Source organism: Ruditapes philippinarum, unplaced genomic scaffold (genome assembly GCF_026571515.1).
Source record: "Ruditapes philippinarum isolate M1 unplaced genomic scaffold, ASM2657151v2 ctg5090_1_1_1_1, whole genome shotgun sequence".
Classification (NCBI taxonomy): Eukaryota; Metazoa; Mollusca; class Bivalvia; order Venerida; family Veneridae; genus Ruditapes; species Ruditapes philippinarum.
The window spans coordinates 4573-27094 of record NW_026855009.1 but is presented as its reverse complement, the minus strand read 5'-3'; the positions used below and the strand labels follow the sequence as shown (position 1 = coordinate 27094).

Sequence of the window (22522 nt, the reverse complement as noted above, 5' to 3'; positions counted from 1 at the left end):
ATATTTGATTATTAACATTACAACAGAAGAAAATTCAATTTATTCAGATGCAACGATCATGTTTATATCCAGATTACTGTTTCATTTTTCAATTTTTCAATTTTATTTTCAGTGTCATGTCCAGATTTACCAAGCCTTGTTGTAGCCGGTGCCTCAGTTACAATTTCATCTAACGGTACTACGACTTCAGCTTCTTATACTTGTCCGACAGGGTACGAGGTCAGTGGATCGGAAACTCTGACTTGTAACTCAAGTGGAGCGTGGAACAGTGCTCCATCGACTTGCGGTATGCCTGTTTGTAGTGATTCTTGCTTTCTATACAGGTTAAGGGCTTCAACAACAAAACTGTATGATGTACTATAAACATTTAATATTGCAGCTTTCCTCTGCAATTCAAGGTCTATTTTCTTCGCACTATGAAAGGTCAGTTCTAAGATGTAAAAGGTCACATTTATGTATCTGAATTTTGAAGTTTTTTATCCAAAAACTGTACAATTAAAGGTATTGGTTTTGTAAATTATTTATGCTCCATCTTTGTATGATTGTATATATGTGTATGAATATCAGTTTGCAAAATATCTCCTTCATTTGTTGGCTTTGTTATCTTTTCTGTTTTACATCTGCTTCTATTATTTCGCTATCGTAATCTATGACTATTTCATCAGTTCATCATTCGTCTTGAATTATTAAAGAGTGGCAATCTAAAACTGTCTAAATGTATACAAACAATCTGTTACTGTACCCTACCATTTTGTTCTTTTTTTATCATATCGATAGGTAATTCTAGCAAAATGCTCTCTTAAACACATATGTATTCAACATGTACAAGTTTACAAAACAGAATTAACTATTCCCTTACAAACTATTCGGCTGCTACTTTGAAATGATGTATTGACAACTCGAGTTTACACTTTATCGGAAATAAACAAACATTTACCTTTCAATTTAGATATTTTTATGGTTATTTTTATCAGTATACTAGTACTCAAATTTGTCTACCAATCACATAAAACCCAGCCAGTCTAATATAGTTTGTCACTCTTAAAAATGAGTTGCTACGTGTTGATAGTGGGGCTAGGGTTGCAACCATGGCCGGTTTGGTTGAAATACAGCGGCAGGTAAAGAATCTGATATAATGATAGATCAGCTACAAAATCTCGATATGTCTCTTCTTCAAACCATATTTACAACTGTTTTGTTTAAGTGTGCAAAACACCAGTTATTGAGGAGGGTAGGAATTACACATTATCCCAGGATGGCTTGAGTATAATTTTCGATTGCGGCGAAGGATATACGATGAATGGTGTCCACGATGTCACATGTACAATAGACGGTTCCGGATGGAATCTTGAATTTCCAAATTGCAGTAAGTACACTATTGAACCAACTTCATATATTTAACTGATTTGACAATTATTTCTTTAAAACAGGCCAAATACTGTTTATAAATCTTTAAGATACACTTAAGTGCATCCCTACCCCGATTACTTACATAGAACATCTGCGATTAGTGTGAAGGAATCTATTTTTATGCACGATGGTCCAGAGCGTTGCTTGTGTATTTTATATGCGAGTTCTCTAAAGACTATAAAAGTCGCCCGAGGAGATGTTTTTCCCGATGCATACGCATCTTTGTTTGACAAGTTTAAAATGTTGTTACATCGCAACACAAGGCATAAGCAGTAGTCCTTGCTTTATTTCTTATTAACTTCAATTCTTTCATTGGCAAAAGGAAATAAGAAAAGAAAACGTGCACAAAAACGCACAAAAACTACCTTTAAACTTACATATTGTTTTGTTTCAAGCAAAATGTGAAGATATAGCGGCTCCTAGCGGAGGTGATGTGACTTTGGTAACAAATGGAACACAGACTATTGCTGTATACAGTTGTAGTATTGGCTCGAGTCTTGATGGTGTACCAACACCTGAATGTCAAGAAGACGGAACTTGGCTCTCTTCAGAACCAACTTGTGGTATAGCTTATATTTCTTGAACCTGACAGTTTGTCTGCTGCCTTTATTTACCTCCTGTTAAGGATGACTTAAAGCTAAACTTAAATTGGCAAAGCATTTCCGTTTAATCAAATGTTTATTTACAGGCATAACTTTTTAAGGAATCTGACTTCTGGTTCATGTTTGTAAAAAGAAAAAAGAAGAAAAAAGAATAAAAAAGTGAATGCAATTACTTTTTACTAATTTAATGTTTATCAAGTGATTGGTGATTCTTGACCTTTTACCCCATGAGCATATTGTGAAAATGGTAGTTTTCATTGAGTAGCCTTCTTTTTTATATCTATGGAGAGCATTTGAATTTCAAATACTAAATGTTTTATTATGATATACAAATTGCTGGTTTAATTTTCAGTAAGGTGTCCAAGTCTTCCTGGTGTATCAATAAGTACGGGTAACGTGACAATAGATACGGATGGTACAACAACAAAAGCTGTTTACAATTGTCCACAAGGGTATGAAGTTAGTGGCTCTCAGGAACTTACCTGCAACACTGATGGCACTTGGAGTTCGAGCCCTTCAGACTGTGGTAAATTTTATTAAGATTATGAGCTATTCTTATAATACTGATATCAGTTATTTATAAGGAATTCACCGCGATGGATATATTTTTTATGATGGTAACGAAAATGCGAGTCAATTAATATTGCATATTTTTAAAGTGACATTATGTCCATCCAATGGTATATAGTGAGTGACCAGGTGAAAGTCAAAATAATTTTACATTTTGCCATAGTTCCTTTTTATTTATTTTTGTATTTTGGTCAGATTCTTATAACGGTATGTTATGAATATTTCCCAATATAAACTGATGATCAATCACCAACAGTCGATTTTTTGGAACATGTTGCCAATTTTGCTAAACTTGACAATGAAATAATGAGCATAATGCTACTTTAATTGATAATTACGTATTTGTTGACTTTTGTAACAACCTTTCTATTTAAATTTTTCAAATAACGGATCGAAAACAATTCATAATACTGAAAAGCCAGTAGTATATGTTGAACTTCTGTTGGTATACATGTAGCAATTAACTTATTATTATCAATATTAAACTTATTCAAGTTTTATGTTGCCGGCAGTATATAATATTTTTTTAAGATTGCACAGGTCCCCAATTTACCGACCGGGGTTCTGTATGTAATTGAAACATCGCCACCTGCACTTGTCACTGCAAGCTTTTTTATAGTCGGGTATATCTTTGTTCCATAAAAGTCTTTGATATTACTTTTATCCAGCAATTAATATTCCCAATATTTGTTGTCAGTGTGCTTAACACCGGATTTAACTGAAGGAGGTAATGTGAATATTTCGGGTGATGGACTAACTGCAACTTTTACTTGTGATTCCGGCTATACAATGGTAGGGGAACAAACGTTGACGTGTGGAACTGATGGGTCAGGATGGAATATTGTACAGCCAAATTGTAGTACGTAAACATATATAGTTAAATCAATTGCCAATTTATGCAATGCATTATGTAGGTAATGTTTATAAACATTATTTATCTCAATACAATACAAACGATCTTAAGGTGGAACGATTTTGTTTGATTGGGTTTTACGTTACACCGACACAGAAAAGGCCATATGGCGACGTTCCAGCTTTACTGGTGGAGGAAGATCTCAGATGCCCTTCCGTGCATTATTTCAGGCGCGAAGGGTACCAGAGTAGAAACACCGACGTTCCGTAAGCTAGCTGGATAGCTTCCTCACATGAAATAATCCAAAATCCTTTCGGGATTTGAACCCACAGCGGTGAGGGGCAAGTGGTTTGATGTCAACGACTTTAACCACTCGGCCACGGGCCACTCAAGGGAACGAAAGAAGGTGACAAAAAATCTGCCAAAAAGATATTATACGAGTAGACAGGTGGAATAATATTTTAAAACAAAAATTCGTCACAATAAACAAGATTCTTTAACGCGAGGGTGAATACAAAATTATTTACATTTTATTTCCCGCAATTTTTTTTCAGTGAACTTGTCCTTTGACTATAGAACCGTCCGTTGTTAGTTATATTGGTATGGTTAAACTTGAACTGTCAGCAATTTAATCTGATTTGTTATTAAAGTTTTGTTGCTTATTTCAGCTAAGTGTGAAGATCTTTCTTCGCTATCTGGTGGTAATTTGGCTCTTGTTACTAGTGGAACTCAAACCTCTGCTATATATTCATGTGGTATTGGCTACTCTCTCTCTGGAGAACCAACTTTACAATGCGGGCAAGATGGTACTTGGTCACATCAGCAAAGTGTTTGTGGTGATAAATTTGTATATTTTGTTTGATTTCAATTTTAAAGATCTGCGCTGGGTTAAATATTATATACAAAAATGTAGATACGAACGTATCGGGTTTTTTTTTTACATTCCACTTTCAACAGTTTTTAATTCATTCGATTGGGTGCCATATATGCCTCTTTCTTTGAATGTGACATATCTTTCAAATTTGATCGTCCTTGATTACCACCGTACCAAACATAATCAGGAGTTTTAAATTTTTAAGTTTACTTTATTCTCAGTGCTCAGTTAACTTTTCATAAGTCGGTTCTATGGATGTAATACTTTTACTTTTATAATGTTCATCGACCGTCTATATTTATTAATTTCTTTTGCTTTTTTGACTGAAGTCACACTTACGTATAAAGGTTATAGGAAGTAAATTGGAGACATTGACTGTTTGACGCGATTCTTTAACAATGTAGCCGTGATATACTTTAGTAATGGCTAATATCGTCACTTAAGTGCAGTAATGGCTTAACTGTTCATATAATTTAATACTAGTTAACCTGTTACTGCATTAAGGTGACGATATGCGCTTCTAGATAGAAGCACTTACCTTTACAAGGATTTCTTTATCGTAAGTGAAAATGTCACGTCTCCTTTGGGATCCGAACCAAAATTACTTATATTAATAAATTCGAAGTAAGTGAGGTAACAAAATACCTTTGTAAGCTTTTCGTAAGCTTTCATGTCTTTTTCTCTTACAGAAAGCTGTCCAGAAGTTGTGAATATAACAAGTGGCAGCTCGAATCTTACAACAGACGGACAGACAACCAAAGTTGTTTACACATGCGCATCCGAGTATGAAATGGAAGGAAATGCGATTTTATCGTGCTTAACAAACAGAACCTGGGATAACGACCCGCCCTTATGCTGTAATATGATATATGAATATGGACATTTTGAGCAGTTGTTCGATCAAATTCACCGAATTTACATCTACTGATTAAATATACTTTCTTTTAATATATTTTACAGAGCTGTTCGGCTTTGAAACATTAAGAATACATTAACATTTCAGATCGCAGTTTTAGATAAGTTCGTGTGCAAATTTATTACATGTACACTGTAGCAACTCATTGATTTAGCATCACATCCTTTTTCTGATCACTTCTCAAACCAGTACATGTTTTTCTTATTCTTTTACTCATACTCCTATTTTCTAGTATTCAATGTCACGAAATAACTACCTTATCATATTCCTTAATCATTGGCATACACAGTTATTAAATAACTTGTATAAGTTTCACATTGTAAATTGATCCCAACTGTACTGCATTCTGTAAAACTGTGATACTATATATTAAATTACAAAATAATTTTACCTATAAATATTTCCAGGATCCACAATCTTTTCGTAAAAATGCTTAGCTGACTTTGCACTCATTCATCTTATGATACAATGTAGCTATTTACCTTTGAACTTTATACATTTTATTAGCGATTTGTTGAATAATAATACTGATGACACAAATTTGTATTAAGCTGGCGTGTGAATGGACCTTTTCACAGTTTAATTGTCTATATTCTACATAGTCTGCGTGGCTCCATCTTCGCCTTTATTTGGGTCAGTGACGTCTAATAAAACGACAGCAGTATACAGTTGTGATGAAGGATACATAATGAAAGGGGTGCCGATAAGGACTTGTCAAGACAATGGTCAAGGATGGACGGAATCCGCTCCTTCTTGCAGTAAGATTGTTATACCAAATTATCGCACGGAAGAAAACTATAAGTATTATTCCCCCGAGTATTTTTATTAAAACAAATCCGTCCGAGGTGGAATATTCGCCTAAGTATCCCTTACAAAAGAGACCATCAGAGAAATTTGAGAAGATAAAATCAAAAAATGGGGATATACGCTATAATGTATTTGCGAGTTTCTACCCATTGAAAACGTCAACTTGAATTTTTCTATTACATGTATTTTGGTTTTTTTTCTACCCCGGAATGCGTTTAATATTGTTTTATATTTATGTACATAACAACCTCGTGAATTAAAGCGTAGGACTACATTTATTTTTGTTTGCTTGCTCGACGTCGTTAGGATTAGTTTATGCAAATGCATATGTAGGCAAAATAAGTGTTTTTTCTGTTTTATTTGACGGGAATTATTGTTCTTGTGTTAATAGTGATGCTTCATATCGGTAATTTATTTTGATATAATTGTTTTTGTTCCAGCAACTTGTGACGCGCTTTCGGATCCACCAGATGGCTCCGTTAACTTAACATCAAATGGAACAGTTACGATTGCAACATTTAGTTGTGACGTTGGTTTTTCAATGAATGGGACACAGACAATGATCTGCCTGGAGGATGGTTCCTGGTCTGAACTGGCTCCAAATTGTGGTAATTTATCCACATTATATGTTGTCAAAATAAATCAGGCAGACACAAAATGATCCAGTACATAGTTTTTAAACTAATTTTGAATACATTTTTGATGTTTTTTAATTGGAGCACTTACAAGTATCACACATTTTTTACCATTCAGTTACTAAATAAACTTGTGGACACGATTTTTATGACCAAAAATATGAATGAATGAATGAATGAATGAATGAATGAATGAATGAATGAATGAATGAATGAATGAATGAATGAAAATGAAAAAAAAAATCAAATGAAAGTCGGTGTATATAAAAAACCTGTTGCGTTAAACCAAAGTTGTAAACAATAGCAGTGTATTTTTTTTTAAAAAAGGAGAGACCATTTTTTTTTTCAACAAAACACATTTTACTTTGACAGCCACATTAGTTTTTGACGGAATTTAAAGTCCATCTTAACTATTCGGAAGAAAATTTTCAATAAAATTATCCAAAGTACGTTTCCATTGTATGTGAATATTTGTATTTTATAGTTTCATGTCCCACCCTGACTCCGCCTACAAGTGGCTCATTGGTTATATCTAGTAATAATATCCAAACATCGGCCAATTACACATGCAGCACGGGTTATTATATTGTTGGCGAAGATCTGTTGGTTTGTTCTTCGGATGGAGTTTGGAATGCTGATGAACCATTCTGTGGTAAGGGGTAATTGTTTAGAAGTTTGGAGTAGTTAAAGTTTAAACAACGCAAATAATTATAATGCAAAATTATGACTCATTTCAAGTAGTGTTTATTGATGCAATATTGTAAAGAAAAGTTATAGTTTATATGAGCAACTATCAACTCCGCGCTCTAGAACTAATAGGTACTGGCGTCCTGTTACATTATAAATATATGGATGTATCATATACGAATTTGTTTTAATATCAATTTGAGGAATAAATATATTTTCTTTGGTAATGAATCAGAATATTATTAAATTTTGTATGTTACTAACACTTCTTTTGTTTACTCTCAATATGTTGTTGATTTTATTTTAGCATGCGATAACGTGACTTCACCGGACAATGGTAATGTTAACATTTTTATTGAAAATGGAACAGCGACGTACACATGTGACGTAGGATACTCTATCGATGGAATTGCTACAAGATCCTGTGCAACCGATGGATCTGGAATGAGCGGCACACAACCGTTGTGTGGTAAACGGTTTCTTATAAATCTAATGTCAATATAAGTTCCATGTCAAGTTTGAAATTGTCTGTCTAAAATAGGTCTTTTTATTTTGAATGATATAGATGATTTCAACCTAGAATCAAGGCACTGATACACGCAGTCCAAAGTTTAATTGATATGTCATTCCATTTATAAACATACATCAAATAATCATAATTATAAATTACTATACAATATACAAAATTATGAACATGGAGGTATTTGAATGCGCTCGAATGGAAACGTCTTTCATTTTACAAATGAAATAAACATAACTGCTTGAAATTTAATGTAAACATAAATTTTAAACTTTCAGTCGGGTGCCCGACCGTAAACGCTACAACGGATGGTAATTTTGAAGTGGTATCAGACGGAACTGTATCTTCAGTTAATTTCCAATGTGATGAAGGAGCGACAATCGATGGACCAGTCTCCCTTACATGTCAGAGTGACGGGACTTGGACATCTGTCCAACCGACGTGCGGTAAGTTATGACAGATATTTCTTTTAATTATGTATTATATGTAATAATTTACCACCTTATATTTTTGGAGTAAACCAGTATATCAGCAAACGCGATTCGAAATCTGTTTGAAAGAGCTGTGGTACTACAATCTAATTAGATTAGAATGGTTCACTTATAAATAAACTCTGATAAAGTATATATGCTGAATTGTTAAATGTCTTTTATGCTGAAAAGTCTAAAAATATATAAGTGAAGAACTGACTGTTAAGTAAAGAACATAACATAAAATTCTCTAGAAACTGTTCTTATTATCTTATTTTATTTTAGTTTTTATTAATTATATAATATTTTGCTATTTCTATAACGAATTCCTTGGTTAAGGTACTCCAGTATAAAGGGCATTTCATTATTGGATATATTTCTGAAGTTTAAAAGTTATGGCCACATGTCGTTCTGGTAAAAACCAGCAATGTAATGGAACAACATGCACATTTTGTCTGAGCCCCAAAACAAAGGACAGTAAATTTGGCTTCGCCACATTTCTATTACTCCGTAAGTAGCTTGAAATATTAACTTTCTTTAAAAATTTTCGGCCATGTACAGTCTCGTGCCCAGACCTAGAAACGCCATCAAGCGGTAAGCTTGATCTAGAAACAAATGGTCAGGTGTCAACAGTGACTTACACCTGCGCAGACAACTACCAAGTGTACGGAGACGCTACTCAGCAATGTCAGACGGACGGCACGTGGTCTGGATCAAACACAACATGTGGTAAACAACTTAAACAAATTTGAAGCATCACTTCTACTAATTCACATGAGTTAAATGCTGTGCTGTCCTGAGAAAAGAACACGCATCGATTCAGAATTCAGATTTTTTTAAAGCTTTACCTTCACAATTACAAATAAGCCATGGAACCTTTTCATTTGAGATTCACAATAACGCTAAAGCGATTTTAACAATGTCTGTCTTTGATTTAAAATACATTTAAAGCCATGGATTCGATCAATTTCAGATTCACAATAACGTGTAAGCCGTTTCCCCCAACCAATCCTTTGTATTTTAACACAAATTATAAGCCATGTTTTCATTAATTTAAGATTAAAAACTTGTTTTGAACTATGAAAGTTTTGGTTCATTATATATTTATTATAACGTTTTATTTTACGATACAATTCATTTTCAGCCACGATAGCATTTATCCTGAAAACATGCGTTCAAGTTTTCAGTTTGTATATTTGTAATAAGTATTAAAAGAAAGCCTATAGGAGTGATTCAATTTTATAGATACAATCTATTTTGATTCATAGAATTAAGTTGTCCATGGTTCACATTAACTTTAAAAAGGTCTATTTATTATTAAAAAATAACGTTAACAAGAGCCGGGGAACCATCAATAACTTTTATGCCAGACCGGGAACCATGTCATGTTAATTTTAATTTCACCATATTCTTTATTTGTTCTACTTCAGTATGTACAGCCCCTGCGTCTCCAGCAAATGGAACGGTCAGGCTCGAAGATAACAAGCTAGTTGCCGTGTATACATGCGACCTTTATTTCAGCCTGGAGGGGAACAGGAAAAGGACTTGCCAAACTGACGGTTCAGGATGGACAGGATCCGATCCTTCCTGTGGTAGGTATTTTAATGAGTGAGACTAAATTGGAGCACTACACTTGTTTCCGGTATATACCGGAATATGCGCTTGAATGATTAAATGCCAAGTCCCGCCTTTTCTCCCAACGGAATGAACTTTAACCTTTTCCCTTATATAAGCGTGTTTCGACCCCTTATATAAGCGTGATTCGACGGCTTTTTGCCCCCCCCCCCCATTTTTTGAGGCCTCAAACAGTGAAAAAATGCCCTATTTAGGCCCCAAACACTGTCTTTTGTTTGAGAAATGTTGTTAAAAAAAGTGACCATTTTTTCGGCGCCGTCCCCCATCCAAATATTACATGAGGGGGTTGCCAGAAGGGAGATGTGCCCCCTTCTGTTTGGGGGGTTTGAAGGGGGCGGAGTCCCTCTCATCGAAGAAAATTTTGGACTTGTGAGAGGCTTAAAATGACCCCAGGTCGATCATAAGGTAACGTGGAACCCACGCTGAAAGTCACCCCTTTGACTCTATCTCAATCCCTTGAGAAGTTGCAGCACTTTGAAATAAATTTTGATGGAAAAAATCGAGGCAAAAAGTGATTTTTGGCAATTTTGAGATGTTTCCTCGTTGCCATGGTAACAGGAAATTTAAACCGAGCATGTCGTTACAAAGGCAATGGTCCAGTCAACATTTGTGCCAAGTTTGATTAGTATTGAAGCATTTTTCATAGTTTCATAGCAGTTTGAACTTGTAACAGGAGGCTTTTCAGTGAAAATGGCCTTTTTCCACAATATGCTCATGTGGGAAAGGGTTAAAACATCTAATTTATCTCTTTACACCGATTTATGTACAATAATGAATAAAGAAAGGTAAGAATCGGCAAAAAATCGACATTTTAGTATCGAGTATTTTAGGAGTAATAGCAATTACATGTATATCCTGGGAGTAATAGCACATAATTATGGGTTTAATAGTTTATTACATTTGTACGCACAAATCCAAAAATCGTAGTTCTCTTATGTAAGAACGTAATTTATAATATGTTATTGTAAATAACATCATTTTCAATGAAAATGAGAAATGTCAATGATCGAATCCTTATTTTACAATGAACATCATGGTCATGTGAATTTCATAATTCTGGTAACTACGTATATTGGCTGATTTTTTGCCATTTCTTGTATTTTTGTCTTCGCACCCCACATCCCCCAAGTCATAATTTGCCAATTTATCGTGACTTGGACATTCCGGGCGAAGACACGACGACACGAAGACTCGATCAATTGGCCTATAATGGTGTCTTCACCTTTTGAATTTTGAGGCGGCGACACGTCAAATATATCGCGTCTACACGAAGATTTCTACCCGTCGACACGATAAGTTTACAGTAAAAGAACTCGTGTCTCCGCCTTTTGAAATATCGTTATTTCCCCAGAAATATATCGTGTCTATCTCAGCGCACTCAAAAGTCGAAGTTGAAGACATATGTGAGAATATTATCATGTTATTGCCTCCGACATTTGAGGCGAAGACACCAAAATGCCAGAAATCAGCCACCAAAGTTAACATTTATTTATCAGTGTAGCTCCATAAATGTCCAAATTGTTATGATGTTGATTATTTTTGCAGTACAGTGCGAGGCCCTTTTATTCCCAGCAAATGGCAGTATCTCAACCGGTTCCAATGGAACGCATACTGTGTCAACATTCACATGTTCCCTAGGAACATCAATGCAAGGGGAGGCAATCAGTGTTTGCCTACAGGACGCCACGTGGTCTTCTACGGAACCAGCTTGTGGTACTTCTTTTAACATATCTGTAATCAATGTTTTATACAAAAGCAATAGATATCTTAATTTAGAAATTACCGATGATTAGTCAGCATCCGTCACTCATTAACACTGGTTTCAGATTAAACTTTAATTGCATTTTGTAGCATCGTTGTCACTAGAGCTTCAGTTTAAAAAAACAACAACAACAACAACAAAACAAACAAAGAAAGCAACAACAAAAATCTTCATCATCATCATTATCATCATCATCAACAACAACAACAAGAACAAAACATTTTTTCCTTCATTAAAACATGAAGATATTGTTACTATACTATGTACAACTTTGTTTTATTCGAAGTATTTTATTTGAAATATTTTATCCATCACATTTTACATGTTTCCATGTTTCCATTTGTTTTACAGCTGAATTAGTAGTTCTAGATATGTTTTTATAAATATTTTTGTTTAATCTAGTGACTTGTCCGAATGTGTTGGATCCAAATAGTGGCAATGTGACTCTTTCTTCTGACGGAACAAGAACAACTGCCGTGTACGCATGCGCAAGCGGATATTACATCAGCGATCAAAACATGACGACTTGCCTTCCAGATGGAAGTTGGTCAGACTCTGATCCAGAGTGTTGTAAGTCACTTTCATAAATTATCTTTCCAGTGATTGAACCCTTACATGAAACCACGGAACTCAATCACGGTCCGTGTTGAAACCTAGTGAAAATGGACTTGTCAAGCCTCTCTTTAATTTGTTAACTGACGTAGAAAAAGTCGGAAGATGAGAAGTGTAAAGTTTTGTATAAAAGACACACTTTTGCAAATATTGGATCAACGGACGTTTTTATCCAAAATCATATTACAATTTCTTGTAATTCTGTACAAGGAAATTTACGAATTCAGACCACAATTTGGAATAATAACCCATTTTCGATTTCAGTGTGTGAAGAGCCGACTGGCATTGCCAATGGAACCGTGACGAGTAATGGAAAGAACGCGCAATTTCAATGTAATAGCGGCTACAGTTTATCCGGTAATTCTGCTTTAACTTGTAATAGTGATGCTACAGGTTGGAGTGGTCAAGTCCCTATATGCAGTAAGTAATTGTTACACGTATTCTTTGATATTATCCGTGTGTTATCTAATAACCTATATCTACATAACAAAGACGGTGTTAAAAATCTGAAAATATTTTTTCTGTAAAGAACGAAAAACGGGGCGCACCATCTTTCATGAAAATCTTTTATCGTCATAACTGTAGTATTTATAATAGTACTTTTGGTAACTGTTACAGTGCTTGCATATCAGACAGTATTTATTTAACATTTCGTCTAGTGGAGAAAAACTCATATTTTATCCAACTTTACCCAAATTTGTTTTCGCTTAAAAAGGTTCAGTTTCAGTTTGCTTATTCAAAAGTTTAATTGAATTGTTATTAATGTTATTTTAAGCAGCTATATATCTTTATATAATCATGCTATTATAAATTTGTTTGCGTATCAAATTAAAAGTGTATTATGAGAAATGATAAATTCGACGTATTCCAATATCAAGTATTCGTTTGTCTTTGTAACAGTTAAATGCAACGATTTAGCTGCCCCAAGTGGTGGAGGAATTGACTTTACATCTAATGGTACCGCCACAACAGCAGGTTTTAAATGCGAGGAAGGTTCGTCACTAAATGGTAGCACAAGCGTGACGTGTCAGGTAGATGGAAGCTGGAATGGTACAACGCCATCTTGCGGTATGTATTTTATGGTGTTTTCCGGGATATAACATCGGGGAAATATAATAAACTTGAAAAAAAAGATTGTACACGCATTCATTATTATATCATTTTCGATAGTATAGACGTATTAAAACGTTTAAACAAAACATGAAAAATGAGAAAGAAAAAACACAACAAAACAACAAATAGACAGAAACAAAAGGGAAGCTATTTCGTGTCTCCCTTCTCGGCGTCGGTATCGGGTTAGAGTTAACGCCGGCGTTGGTTAACAATTTCGTTTTCCAGAAATTATAAAAAGTATCCTTTTCTAACTTGACATTACCAGGTTACTATACAATACTGATTTCTATTGGACGAGTACAAACCTATATTGGACGAGGCGCAAACCGAGGCTGATGTACTTTTTGCAGCTGTGTACAAGATCAATAAAATAAGTATTCTTAACAATGTATAATGACCTATCTTTTAAAACCACCATTCTTGTGACAGTTTGACATAACTGTGTTGCTTCAAATGCAATTATTATTATTATAAGTATTTTATAGTGAAAACGAGGCTAGATGAAGAATACGCATTTTATATAGATATTTTGGACCCTGAACATGATAACAAGGCTAAGTTGGGTATGGATATGCATTTGATGCAGAAATGCATTAAATCGAGTTTTCCTAGACTTTGGAAAGGGAAACAAGGCTTAATTGATAAGATTTGATCCAAATTGAATAATGAATTCTATTGGGACATCACGTACGTGGTTCAAACGTTGAATTTTCATTGGTTTTACTTTATAAAGTGTGAAATGACATGTTTCTGGTTAACATCTTTATTAAAGACACTCCACTAATTTGATGTGACATGACGTGACTGAAATTTGTTATCGACATCTTTATACAATTTAATGAAAGTATCTACCAATAACTAATTTGTTCACTAAATCGGGCAGAAAATCGCACAAAATATACTGTTCAATAAACATGTACTTTTGGGTATATTTCTTAAGTATTATGTTATACTGTTTTGATTTAAGTGCGCCGACATGTCTATGAATTATTTTCTAATTTTATGTTTATATCATTTGGACCTTAGTGGACGTTCTTTGAGTCCATCCATTTTCTCAGAAAATATCAAAAATTTTTACTTTTAGCAATCAAATTGCATTGTATGACACCATTTTAAAAGGACGGATAATCCTGTAAAGTTTTTTTTTGTAAAGTTATGTCTCTTTTGACCTATTTCTTTTCTTTCTTTTTTTTTGCTAACTTTAACTTTTCAAAAAATGTCAATGTTGATTACTTTAAACTTGGTATACTTGTTTAATTTTACAATAAAGGGCAGGTTACCTTATGTTATATTTTCCCTCAGTTATGCACCTATCTTTGACTTGTTGAACTTTTTTGTAAATATTCCTTAAAAGACTTTATTTCTTCAAAAATATTTCAAGTATTCACTTCAAATTTAAAATTTCTGTTGAATATCAAGGGCATGTATGTGTATTAAACGCTTTTGCAGAATTAAGCTCTCTTTACTATTTTGCTTTATTTAATTATCGAACACTAAGAAAGGTGGAGCATACGGTCTTATTTGTTATACAGATCTTGTTTCTTGTACAGGAACTATTTTAAAGATATTTCAACATATTGCATTGTAATCCCATTATTTGTTTATTTTCAGTAACATGCAAAGACCTAGTCACTCCTGAGAATGGTGTATACCAGTTTTCGACAGATGGGACTACAACGACAGGACAATTACAATGCAACGACGGATACGAAGCTTCGGGGACAACTGAAATTTATTGTGGCAGTGACGGAGAGTGGAGATATAATCAGCGAAGTACTTGCGGTAACTACGTTAGCTTAATTATCGTAATAGATGTGTTTGTAAATATATTAATTGTATGTGAATTTATACTTTTATTATAACACGAACCAGTAAAGTAATAATGGAAATATATGTTAGTTTTATAATTGATATATATGACGGTTGTATATAACTCGAGTCCACCAGCTTATCTCAGACCATCGGATGCCTAAAAGGTCATGTGTCTTTCACCGCTTATTCAGAAATTAAGTTGGGTAAGTAGTCGGTCACTTACAAAGAAAGTGGTAAAAAATACTGGTTAGTAATAAGTAAGTCCAGGAAACCCGGTTAAACCGACCACCGCGCTAGAACTAAGGTAAATAATGATTTTGCTATGGCAAAGGCAAACTCATTAAATCTTACAAATAAGAAGTGAAGATCGAAGAACGATAAACTTAGAAACCTATTATTAAATTTGATAGATATTTTGTTGTCCCCGAATGATGTTGCTATAGTAAAAGAGGGTTGATTTATTGTGTAGTTTTCCTTTGGGAAGAATTAATAACTACAGATGTTGCGATGAGGGTCGCTTTGCAGCGGTTACACTGTACTCTGTATTAATGTATTCACAATGCGAAATCCATGTGAACTCTTTGCTTTTCTTTTAATTTTTTGTTTTTAATTTATTTTAATTCATTTTTGTACATCAGATAAAGTGGACGATCAGGGTTCTTTGTTGGATGTTTTGATTGGGGTCAGCGTAGCGTCTCTGGTCATCATAGCAACGTTGGCAATATTTCTCACTGTATTTGTTTATCTGTATCTGAAGCAGAAGAGAAACGGTAGATACGCCACTACCAATGTTTCATTTTTCGGTAAATATTTCAATTTTCTTTCCTTTAGCAACAAGTAAAGTAAAACTTATATCAAGCATAAAATTCTTCACTTGCCGTGCTGGAACCGTATTTGTTTACTCTTTGTATCGGGTTTTGTAATCGGGCTTAATTCTGTTGGAAGCTGAATTTTGTAATTTGTTATTGCAATCTTTTGAACTTCTGACTTCAGTGTTGTTATATTTTCTGGTCCTTCGGGATCATTGATGCCAGCACTATAAAGTGTTGAGAATTGAGTACCGCTCAAGCCGGTGCTAGGGGGCGTGAGGGATGTTGCACTTATTCATTATCCCTCATGTACAGACTCAACCAAACCGAGTCTGCAATTGTTATGTTATTTTGTTGTGATTAATGCTTCCGATGGATCTTTTTGTTTCAAGAATTTTGTACTTCACAACAGCAGGTGTCAAGTGCCGTGTGGCAGCCGTAAAAAATGTGCCCCGTACTTCACTTCAGTGTTGTTATATTTTCTGGTCCTTCGGGATCATTGATGCCAGCACTATAAAGTGTTGAGAATTGAGTACCGCTCAAGCCGGTGCTAGGGGGCGTGAGGGATGTTGCACTTATTCATTATCCCTCATGTACAGACTCAATCAAACCGAGTCTGCAATTCTTATGTTATTTTGTTGTGATTAATGCTTCAGAGGGATCACTTTGTTTCCAGAATTTTCTAAAGACTGTTCCAAATTCAAAGCAGGTTAAGGATGTAACTTATATATATATTTATGTTATTGTAAAGAAATATTTAGTTTCGTTTTCAAAAGTACGAAGCGAAACAAAAAGAAAATATTTTCAACATTCTACTTAGGATACTGAGTCAAGATATATGGTACCTTACATTTGTTTTATTGTATATCCTCCAGATAAAACGGCTGAAGATGTATTTGATTTGAAACCTGTGAAAATGAGAAAATCCGCTGCTCCAGTAAATCACCAACATTCTGCCTTTGACATAAGCGGTCCATTCTCTACAAGCCCCGCCCCAGAAGGATTTACCGGAAACGGTGCTCTTCCAGAATCTCCACTTCCGGTAGAAACACATCGAAGCGGAAGTAGTATAATTAGTTTTAGAAGAAGCGCCACCACGCTAACAAATAAGAACTACCCTGCTGTAAATGCTATATCAATAGCCGAGGTACAACAAGGAAAATCCACGCCCACGATCTTTTCAAAGAACACAAACGGACACTTAAAACCAGAAGTTTCACCGCCAGAGATGAAAGTTCCAAAATTACCGCTAAATAAATTATCACCAATTCCTAACCATAAGCAAAGAATAGGGAGACTTGAATCAGCGTCTCCGCAAATTAAAAAAGTGATAAAGGAATCTAAACTTGAAAGCGTTGGCAGGGTGTCACCGGTCGAAGGGCGTCCTCAAAGTGTGATGAGCCACGCCCTCAGTGTGGCAAGTTATGATTCCAAATCATTGGACAGTTTTTCAACAGTTGCAGATTGATCATGAAGATTAAAAGGAGAACGGTATTTTAAAAGTGTCAAAAACTTTAAAGCTTTCTTTTTTATAATGTTACTGCTTATTGTAGGAAACAACCATTTTTTTGTTATGTTTTAAATTTCACGAACTAGGAAAGTTTTTTAGATTTGTATACATGTACGTGTGCATAATGTTAAGTAGGAGGTTCGATAACTGAAAATTAAGCATTGACACTGTACCTGTAAATTAAAAGTGAAAAAGGTGGTTAAAGATATACGTAGCTCAAATGTGATATCAGAAGTATTAATAATTGCTACACAGTCTGTTTGTGAATATAAAATAAACATGCTTTGACTTCATGCACAGTAGATACGTTATATTAAACACTCTACACATTATAGGCCGTCACAATATGAATATGTAGTGTCGTTAAAAAACTGGCAGTTTTTTAAGAAAAAAAACAACTTGACTTGATAACAGAGAACGTGACTTCCAATGCATAGTTTATTCATTTTTTATTCAAGTTAGACATATTCAGTAAGAATTTCATAGGTTTTAATAAAGTTCTTCGATTAAGATATTTTACCAAAGATGAGCATAGTATATTAGTTTATTCTGTTAAATTATTGTAATTGCAAAGTACTTGTTCTGTGTCTTTAATTCGAAACCGTTTTTGCTAATATGATAAAATATAAGCAAATGCTCGTGCATTCAACTCTCTGTGTAATTCTCAAAAGCCTTTTGCAAAACTGTATTCTTAAACATGCTATTTGGACCCGTATCGAAGTTTGTAGTAGAGCACTTGCTCTCTTTCTAGATAACATTTAAGCAAGCTTCACGCCCCCCATCTTTTGTTGGGGGTGGGGCGGTACGTCATTGAATGCCGCCGTTCCTTGTTGGTCTTTTTTTCTAATATTTGACACTTATATTTGTGTTAGACAATATGTTGATACATACAAATGAGATATTTTGAAAATAGTTTGTTATTATAATAAAGAATTGTGCTGTTGTTTCTCTTAATGTCTTTATATTCTTTATATTTTCTGTTCACAATAACTAATTTCGATTATTGTTGGTTTGTCTGTCTATTTATTGTGTATTTGCTTGTTTTTCTGTGTACATTATGTTTAAAGTTAGTCCAAGAATATTTAATTAAATCATCAAAAGCATCTACAGGCAACTGGTAGTTTACGGTAAGGGTTACTTTTGTGACTTTCAACACCAAGGATGTAATAGGGATCGTTATCGTGTTAATAATTCTGTAAGTGCCCTGTGTCCCTTTTTCTGGTATTTTAAAAAATACACTGTAACAGCAAATTGTGAACTTGTTGGAAACGAAGATATCATAAAAGCGGGATAGAGGCAAATTTGGTTAATGAGTCCTTTACCGGTTTCACCGAAGGAGACTCAAATTTTAGCCTTTGTTCGTCAGTTCGTCCGTCCGTCCGATGAAATCTAGGTCCTGTCATGATTTATAATTGATTGAAATCGCTTCTCCTCGATTTTAGTGATAAAATGAAACCACTCAACCACTGTGCCGGTTGTTTTTTTAAATATGTTTATGCCCTCTTCAAAAAAGTGTGTGGGGGTATATTGCTTTGCATTTGTCTGTCAGTCGGTCCGTCCGACGGTCCGTAGACCAAATGGTTTAGGCCTAGGAACTTCAAACTTGGTATGAGGATTATTCATGACAAGTATATGACCCCTATTATTTTTGAGTCAAGGGTCAAAGGTCAAGTTCACATTGATCATGTAGGTAAAATTGTTTCCAATAAATAACTTGACAACCCATGGGCTCTTGGCATTGTGTATTGGCAAGTAAATGGCCTCTTTTGATTTTGGGGTAAAGGGGTCAAAGGTCAACGTCATATTGCATATTGACTTAGTAGGTAAAAAAAACGGTTATCCGATCAGTAACTTGACAATCTATGGGCCTTTGACCCTCAAACTTCGTAGGTGTATTTGTCTTGGCAAGTAGATGACCCCTTTTGACTAAAGTGTCAATGGGTCAGAGGTCAAAGTCACATTGACCTTGTAGGTAAAAACGCTTTCCTATCAATAACTTGCAACGCATAGGCTGTTGGCTCTCAAACTTCGTTGGTGCATTTGTCTTGACGAGTAGATGACCCCTATTGATTTTGGGGTCAAATGTCAAGGTCATATTGACTTTGTAGGTAGAAACGATTTCCGATAAACTGCTTGACAAACCATAGGCCTTTGGCCCTCAGACTTTGTTGGTGCATTTGTCTTGGCAAGTAGATGACCCCTATTGATTTTGAAGTCAAGGGGTCAAAGGTCAAGGTCACAGTGACCTTGTAGGTAAAAATGGTTTCCGACCCATTGGCTATTAGCTCTCAAACTTCGTTGGTGCATTGGTCATAACAAGTAGATGACCCCTATTGATGTTGGGGTCAAGGGATCAAAGATCAAGGTCATATTGACCTTGCAGGTAAAAACGGTTTCCGATCAATAATTTGACAATCCATAGGCTATAAGCCCTCACACTTTGTAAGTGCATTGGTCTTGGCAAGTAAATGATCCTTGAATGGATCTTTTCAAATCTAGGACTGAAAAGGTCTTTTCTTTGACGTAACCTGTTGCATCTAAAGTCACTTCGATTTTCTAAACATATTTCCCAATAGTTTCAGTCGATGCAAAATATTCAGCAAACTAATCGAATTAATCGACAAAATCAATTGGGAAAGATTTTAGAAAATCAGAGAGAGAGAGAGACTTTACACAGCGTCGGGGAAACTGTCTTTTACACTATGTCGGTGGCTATTAAAGGCATATTATGCCTCAGAAATGCTATCAATTTTATTTCTTAAAACAAAATTATTTACAATTTCCGGAAAAAATACTGGTTAGCTAAATACATAAACTTTTTTGCTGCTTTTGTTCTCTTGGCAAATGATAATAATTATCATTATAGTGGAATGAGTATTTTGTATGGAAGTCAAAATACAATGTACTTCTTTGTTTACATTTTGCGCCACATTAATGCACGTTCAGTCGCCCTACGTCATAAATGCTCTAAATCCATTATTAAAGCATTATTGAACAAATGTCAAACATTTGTAAAGAATTTAATAAAAAAATGATTTTCTGAGGCATAATAGGCCTTTAAAAACGTTGTCGAAATTCAAAGTAAATTGCACGTTTGAAAATTGATATGTGATGTAAAGTTCTTCTTTTTGTCTTTGAATATGTGTACATAATCGTCACAATCATGCTAAAACAAGGATAAAAATCATTGAAATCATGAATCAAAAATTTTATTAATAAAAAAAAAGAAATAATTGTTGTTTTTTTTTGTCTATTTATTTTTATTTTTACAAAGCCACATCTACTTTAAAATACGTGTACACATTTTGCAAAATAAGATGAAAAAGTTAGACCATAATAATAATAATAATAATAATAATAATACATTTTGCAAAATAAGATGAAAAAGTTAGACCATAATAATAATAATAATAATAATAATAATAATAATAATAATAATAATAAAAATAACAATAATAATAATAATAATTATAATAATGATCATGATAATGATGATAATCATAAAAATCATAATGATAAAAATAATAATAAGAAGAAGAAGAACAACAACAACAAGAATAATAATGATTATAATAATAAGAAAAAGAATACATGAAACATATGACATATATCATTCATAAAGCATAAAGTGCTGTGAATAAACATATGTCCAATATATAACATCCATACAATGATATTATATAATTCATAACAATTACCGGTCGAGTGTATGAAAATGAGGGCATTATCTTTCATGTAGCAGAAGTGATGTGTAGTCTGACTCATAACCATTATCATAGTGACAATCGCACTTGTTGAGTGCTTTGATGACAAGCACATGACAATTACCGTTTGTGTAACACGAGTGTTTTGTGGACAAACACATGACCGAAACTGTTTGTATAACACGGGTGTTTTGTGGACAAGCACATGACCATTTTCATTTGTGTAATACGTGTGTTTTGTGGATAACACGAGATTATTTAAAATTTCTGTAACAGTGTTTAGTAAAAAGCACACGACCATTTCCATTTGTGTGAAACGAGTGTTTTGTGGACAAACACGTGACCATTACCATTTGTTTTGTTTTTTATTAAATTTTCTTTATCATCCAGTTCGTACAAACAAATAAATTTCATGTTGGGTTGACAAACACCTCGATGAAGCATGAGTTATGTATGGATAATACCACGATAAATATAAGCAATGTCTACACGTAAATTGATTTCTCAAACACCTCATTATAACAAATGATGAAGCATGAGTTCTGTTTGTAATATCACGTCAAATATCAGTAATGATCACACGAGTGTTGAGTAGACAAACACTTCATTACAATAACTGATCAAACATGAGTTTTGTATATGTAATAACACAACAAATATAACTAATGTCTACAGGTAAATTGATTTGACAATCACGTCATTATTATTTTTGATAAAGCATGAGTTTTGTATGTTTTAAATAACACAACAAATATAAGCAATGTCCACACATGTGTTAAGAAGACAAAAAACTCATTATTATAATTGTTGAAGCAGGAGTTCTGTACATTAACACGACAAATATGAGCAATGTCCACACGTCTGTTCAGTTAAAAAACCTCATTATATAATTGATGAAGCCTAAGTTGAGTTTGGATAATAACACAACAAAATTTAAACATAAACAATGTCCGTACGTGTATTGAGTTGACAAACACTTCATTATTACAATTGATGAAGTATGAGTTGTGTTTGGATAATAACACAACAAATATAAGTAATGTCCACAGTAGTGTTGAGTAGACAAACACAGCTTATTTTTATTGATGAAGCATGAGTTGAGTGTGAATAATGTCCTCAGGAGTGTTGAGTAGACAAACCCAAATTATCTTAATTGATGAAGCATGTGTTTTGTATTGATGATAACACGACAAATATAAGTTATGTCCACACGTGTGTTAA

The 22522-nt window shown here is 34.1% G+C and overlaps 1 protein-coding gene across 1 annotated transcript in view; it reads left to right on the top strand.

Moving 5' to 3' along the window:
- The window catches only part of LOC132741818 (sushi, von Willebrand factor type A, EGF and pentraxin domain-containing protein 1-like), a 29588-nt gene extending 11043 nt beyond the window's left edge, over positions 1 to 18545 (top strand). Inside the window, exons 18-38 of the mRNA XM_060730080.1 lie at positions 113 to 286; positions 1205 to 1366; positions 1806 to 1973; positions 2365 to 2538; positions 3280 to 3441; positions 4104 to 4271; positions 4999 to 5166; positions 5828 to 5983; positions 6473 to 6640; positions 7152 to 7319; positions 7662 to 7823; positions 8153 to 8320; positions 8906 to 9073; positions 9775 to 9936; positions 11525 to 11692; positions 12144 to 12311; positions 12618 to 12773; positions 13254 to 13421; positions 15078 to 15248; positions 15917 to 16081; positions 16963 to 18545. Of these exons, the coding sequence (XP_060586063.1) occupies positions 113 to 286; positions 1205 to 1366; positions 1806 to 1973; positions 2365 to 2538; positions 3280 to 3441; positions 4104 to 4271; positions 4999 to 5166; positions 5828 to 5983; positions 6473 to 6640; positions 7152 to 7319; positions 7662 to 7823; positions 8153 to 8320; positions 8906 to 9073; positions 9775 to 9936; positions 11525 to 11692; positions 12144 to 12311; positions 12618 to 12773; positions 13254 to 13421; positions 15078 to 15248; positions 15917 to 16081; positions 16963 to 17555 (3917 nt within the window). The 3' untranslated portion in view covers positions 17556 to 18545. The remainder of the gene's footprint in view (positions 1 to 112; positions 287 to 1204; positions 1367 to 1805; positions 1974 to 2364; positions 2539 to 3279; positions 3442 to 4103; positions 4272 to 4998; positions 5167 to 5827; positions 5984 to 6472; positions 6641 to 7151; positions 7320 to 7661; positions 7824 to 8152; positions 8321 to 8905; positions 9074 to 9774; positions 9937 to 11524; positions 11693 to 12143; positions 12312 to 12617; positions 12774 to 13253; positions 13422 to 15077; positions 15249 to 15916; positions 16082 to 16962) is intronic.
- The last annotated feature ends 3977 nt before the right edge of the window (positions 18546 to 22522 follow it).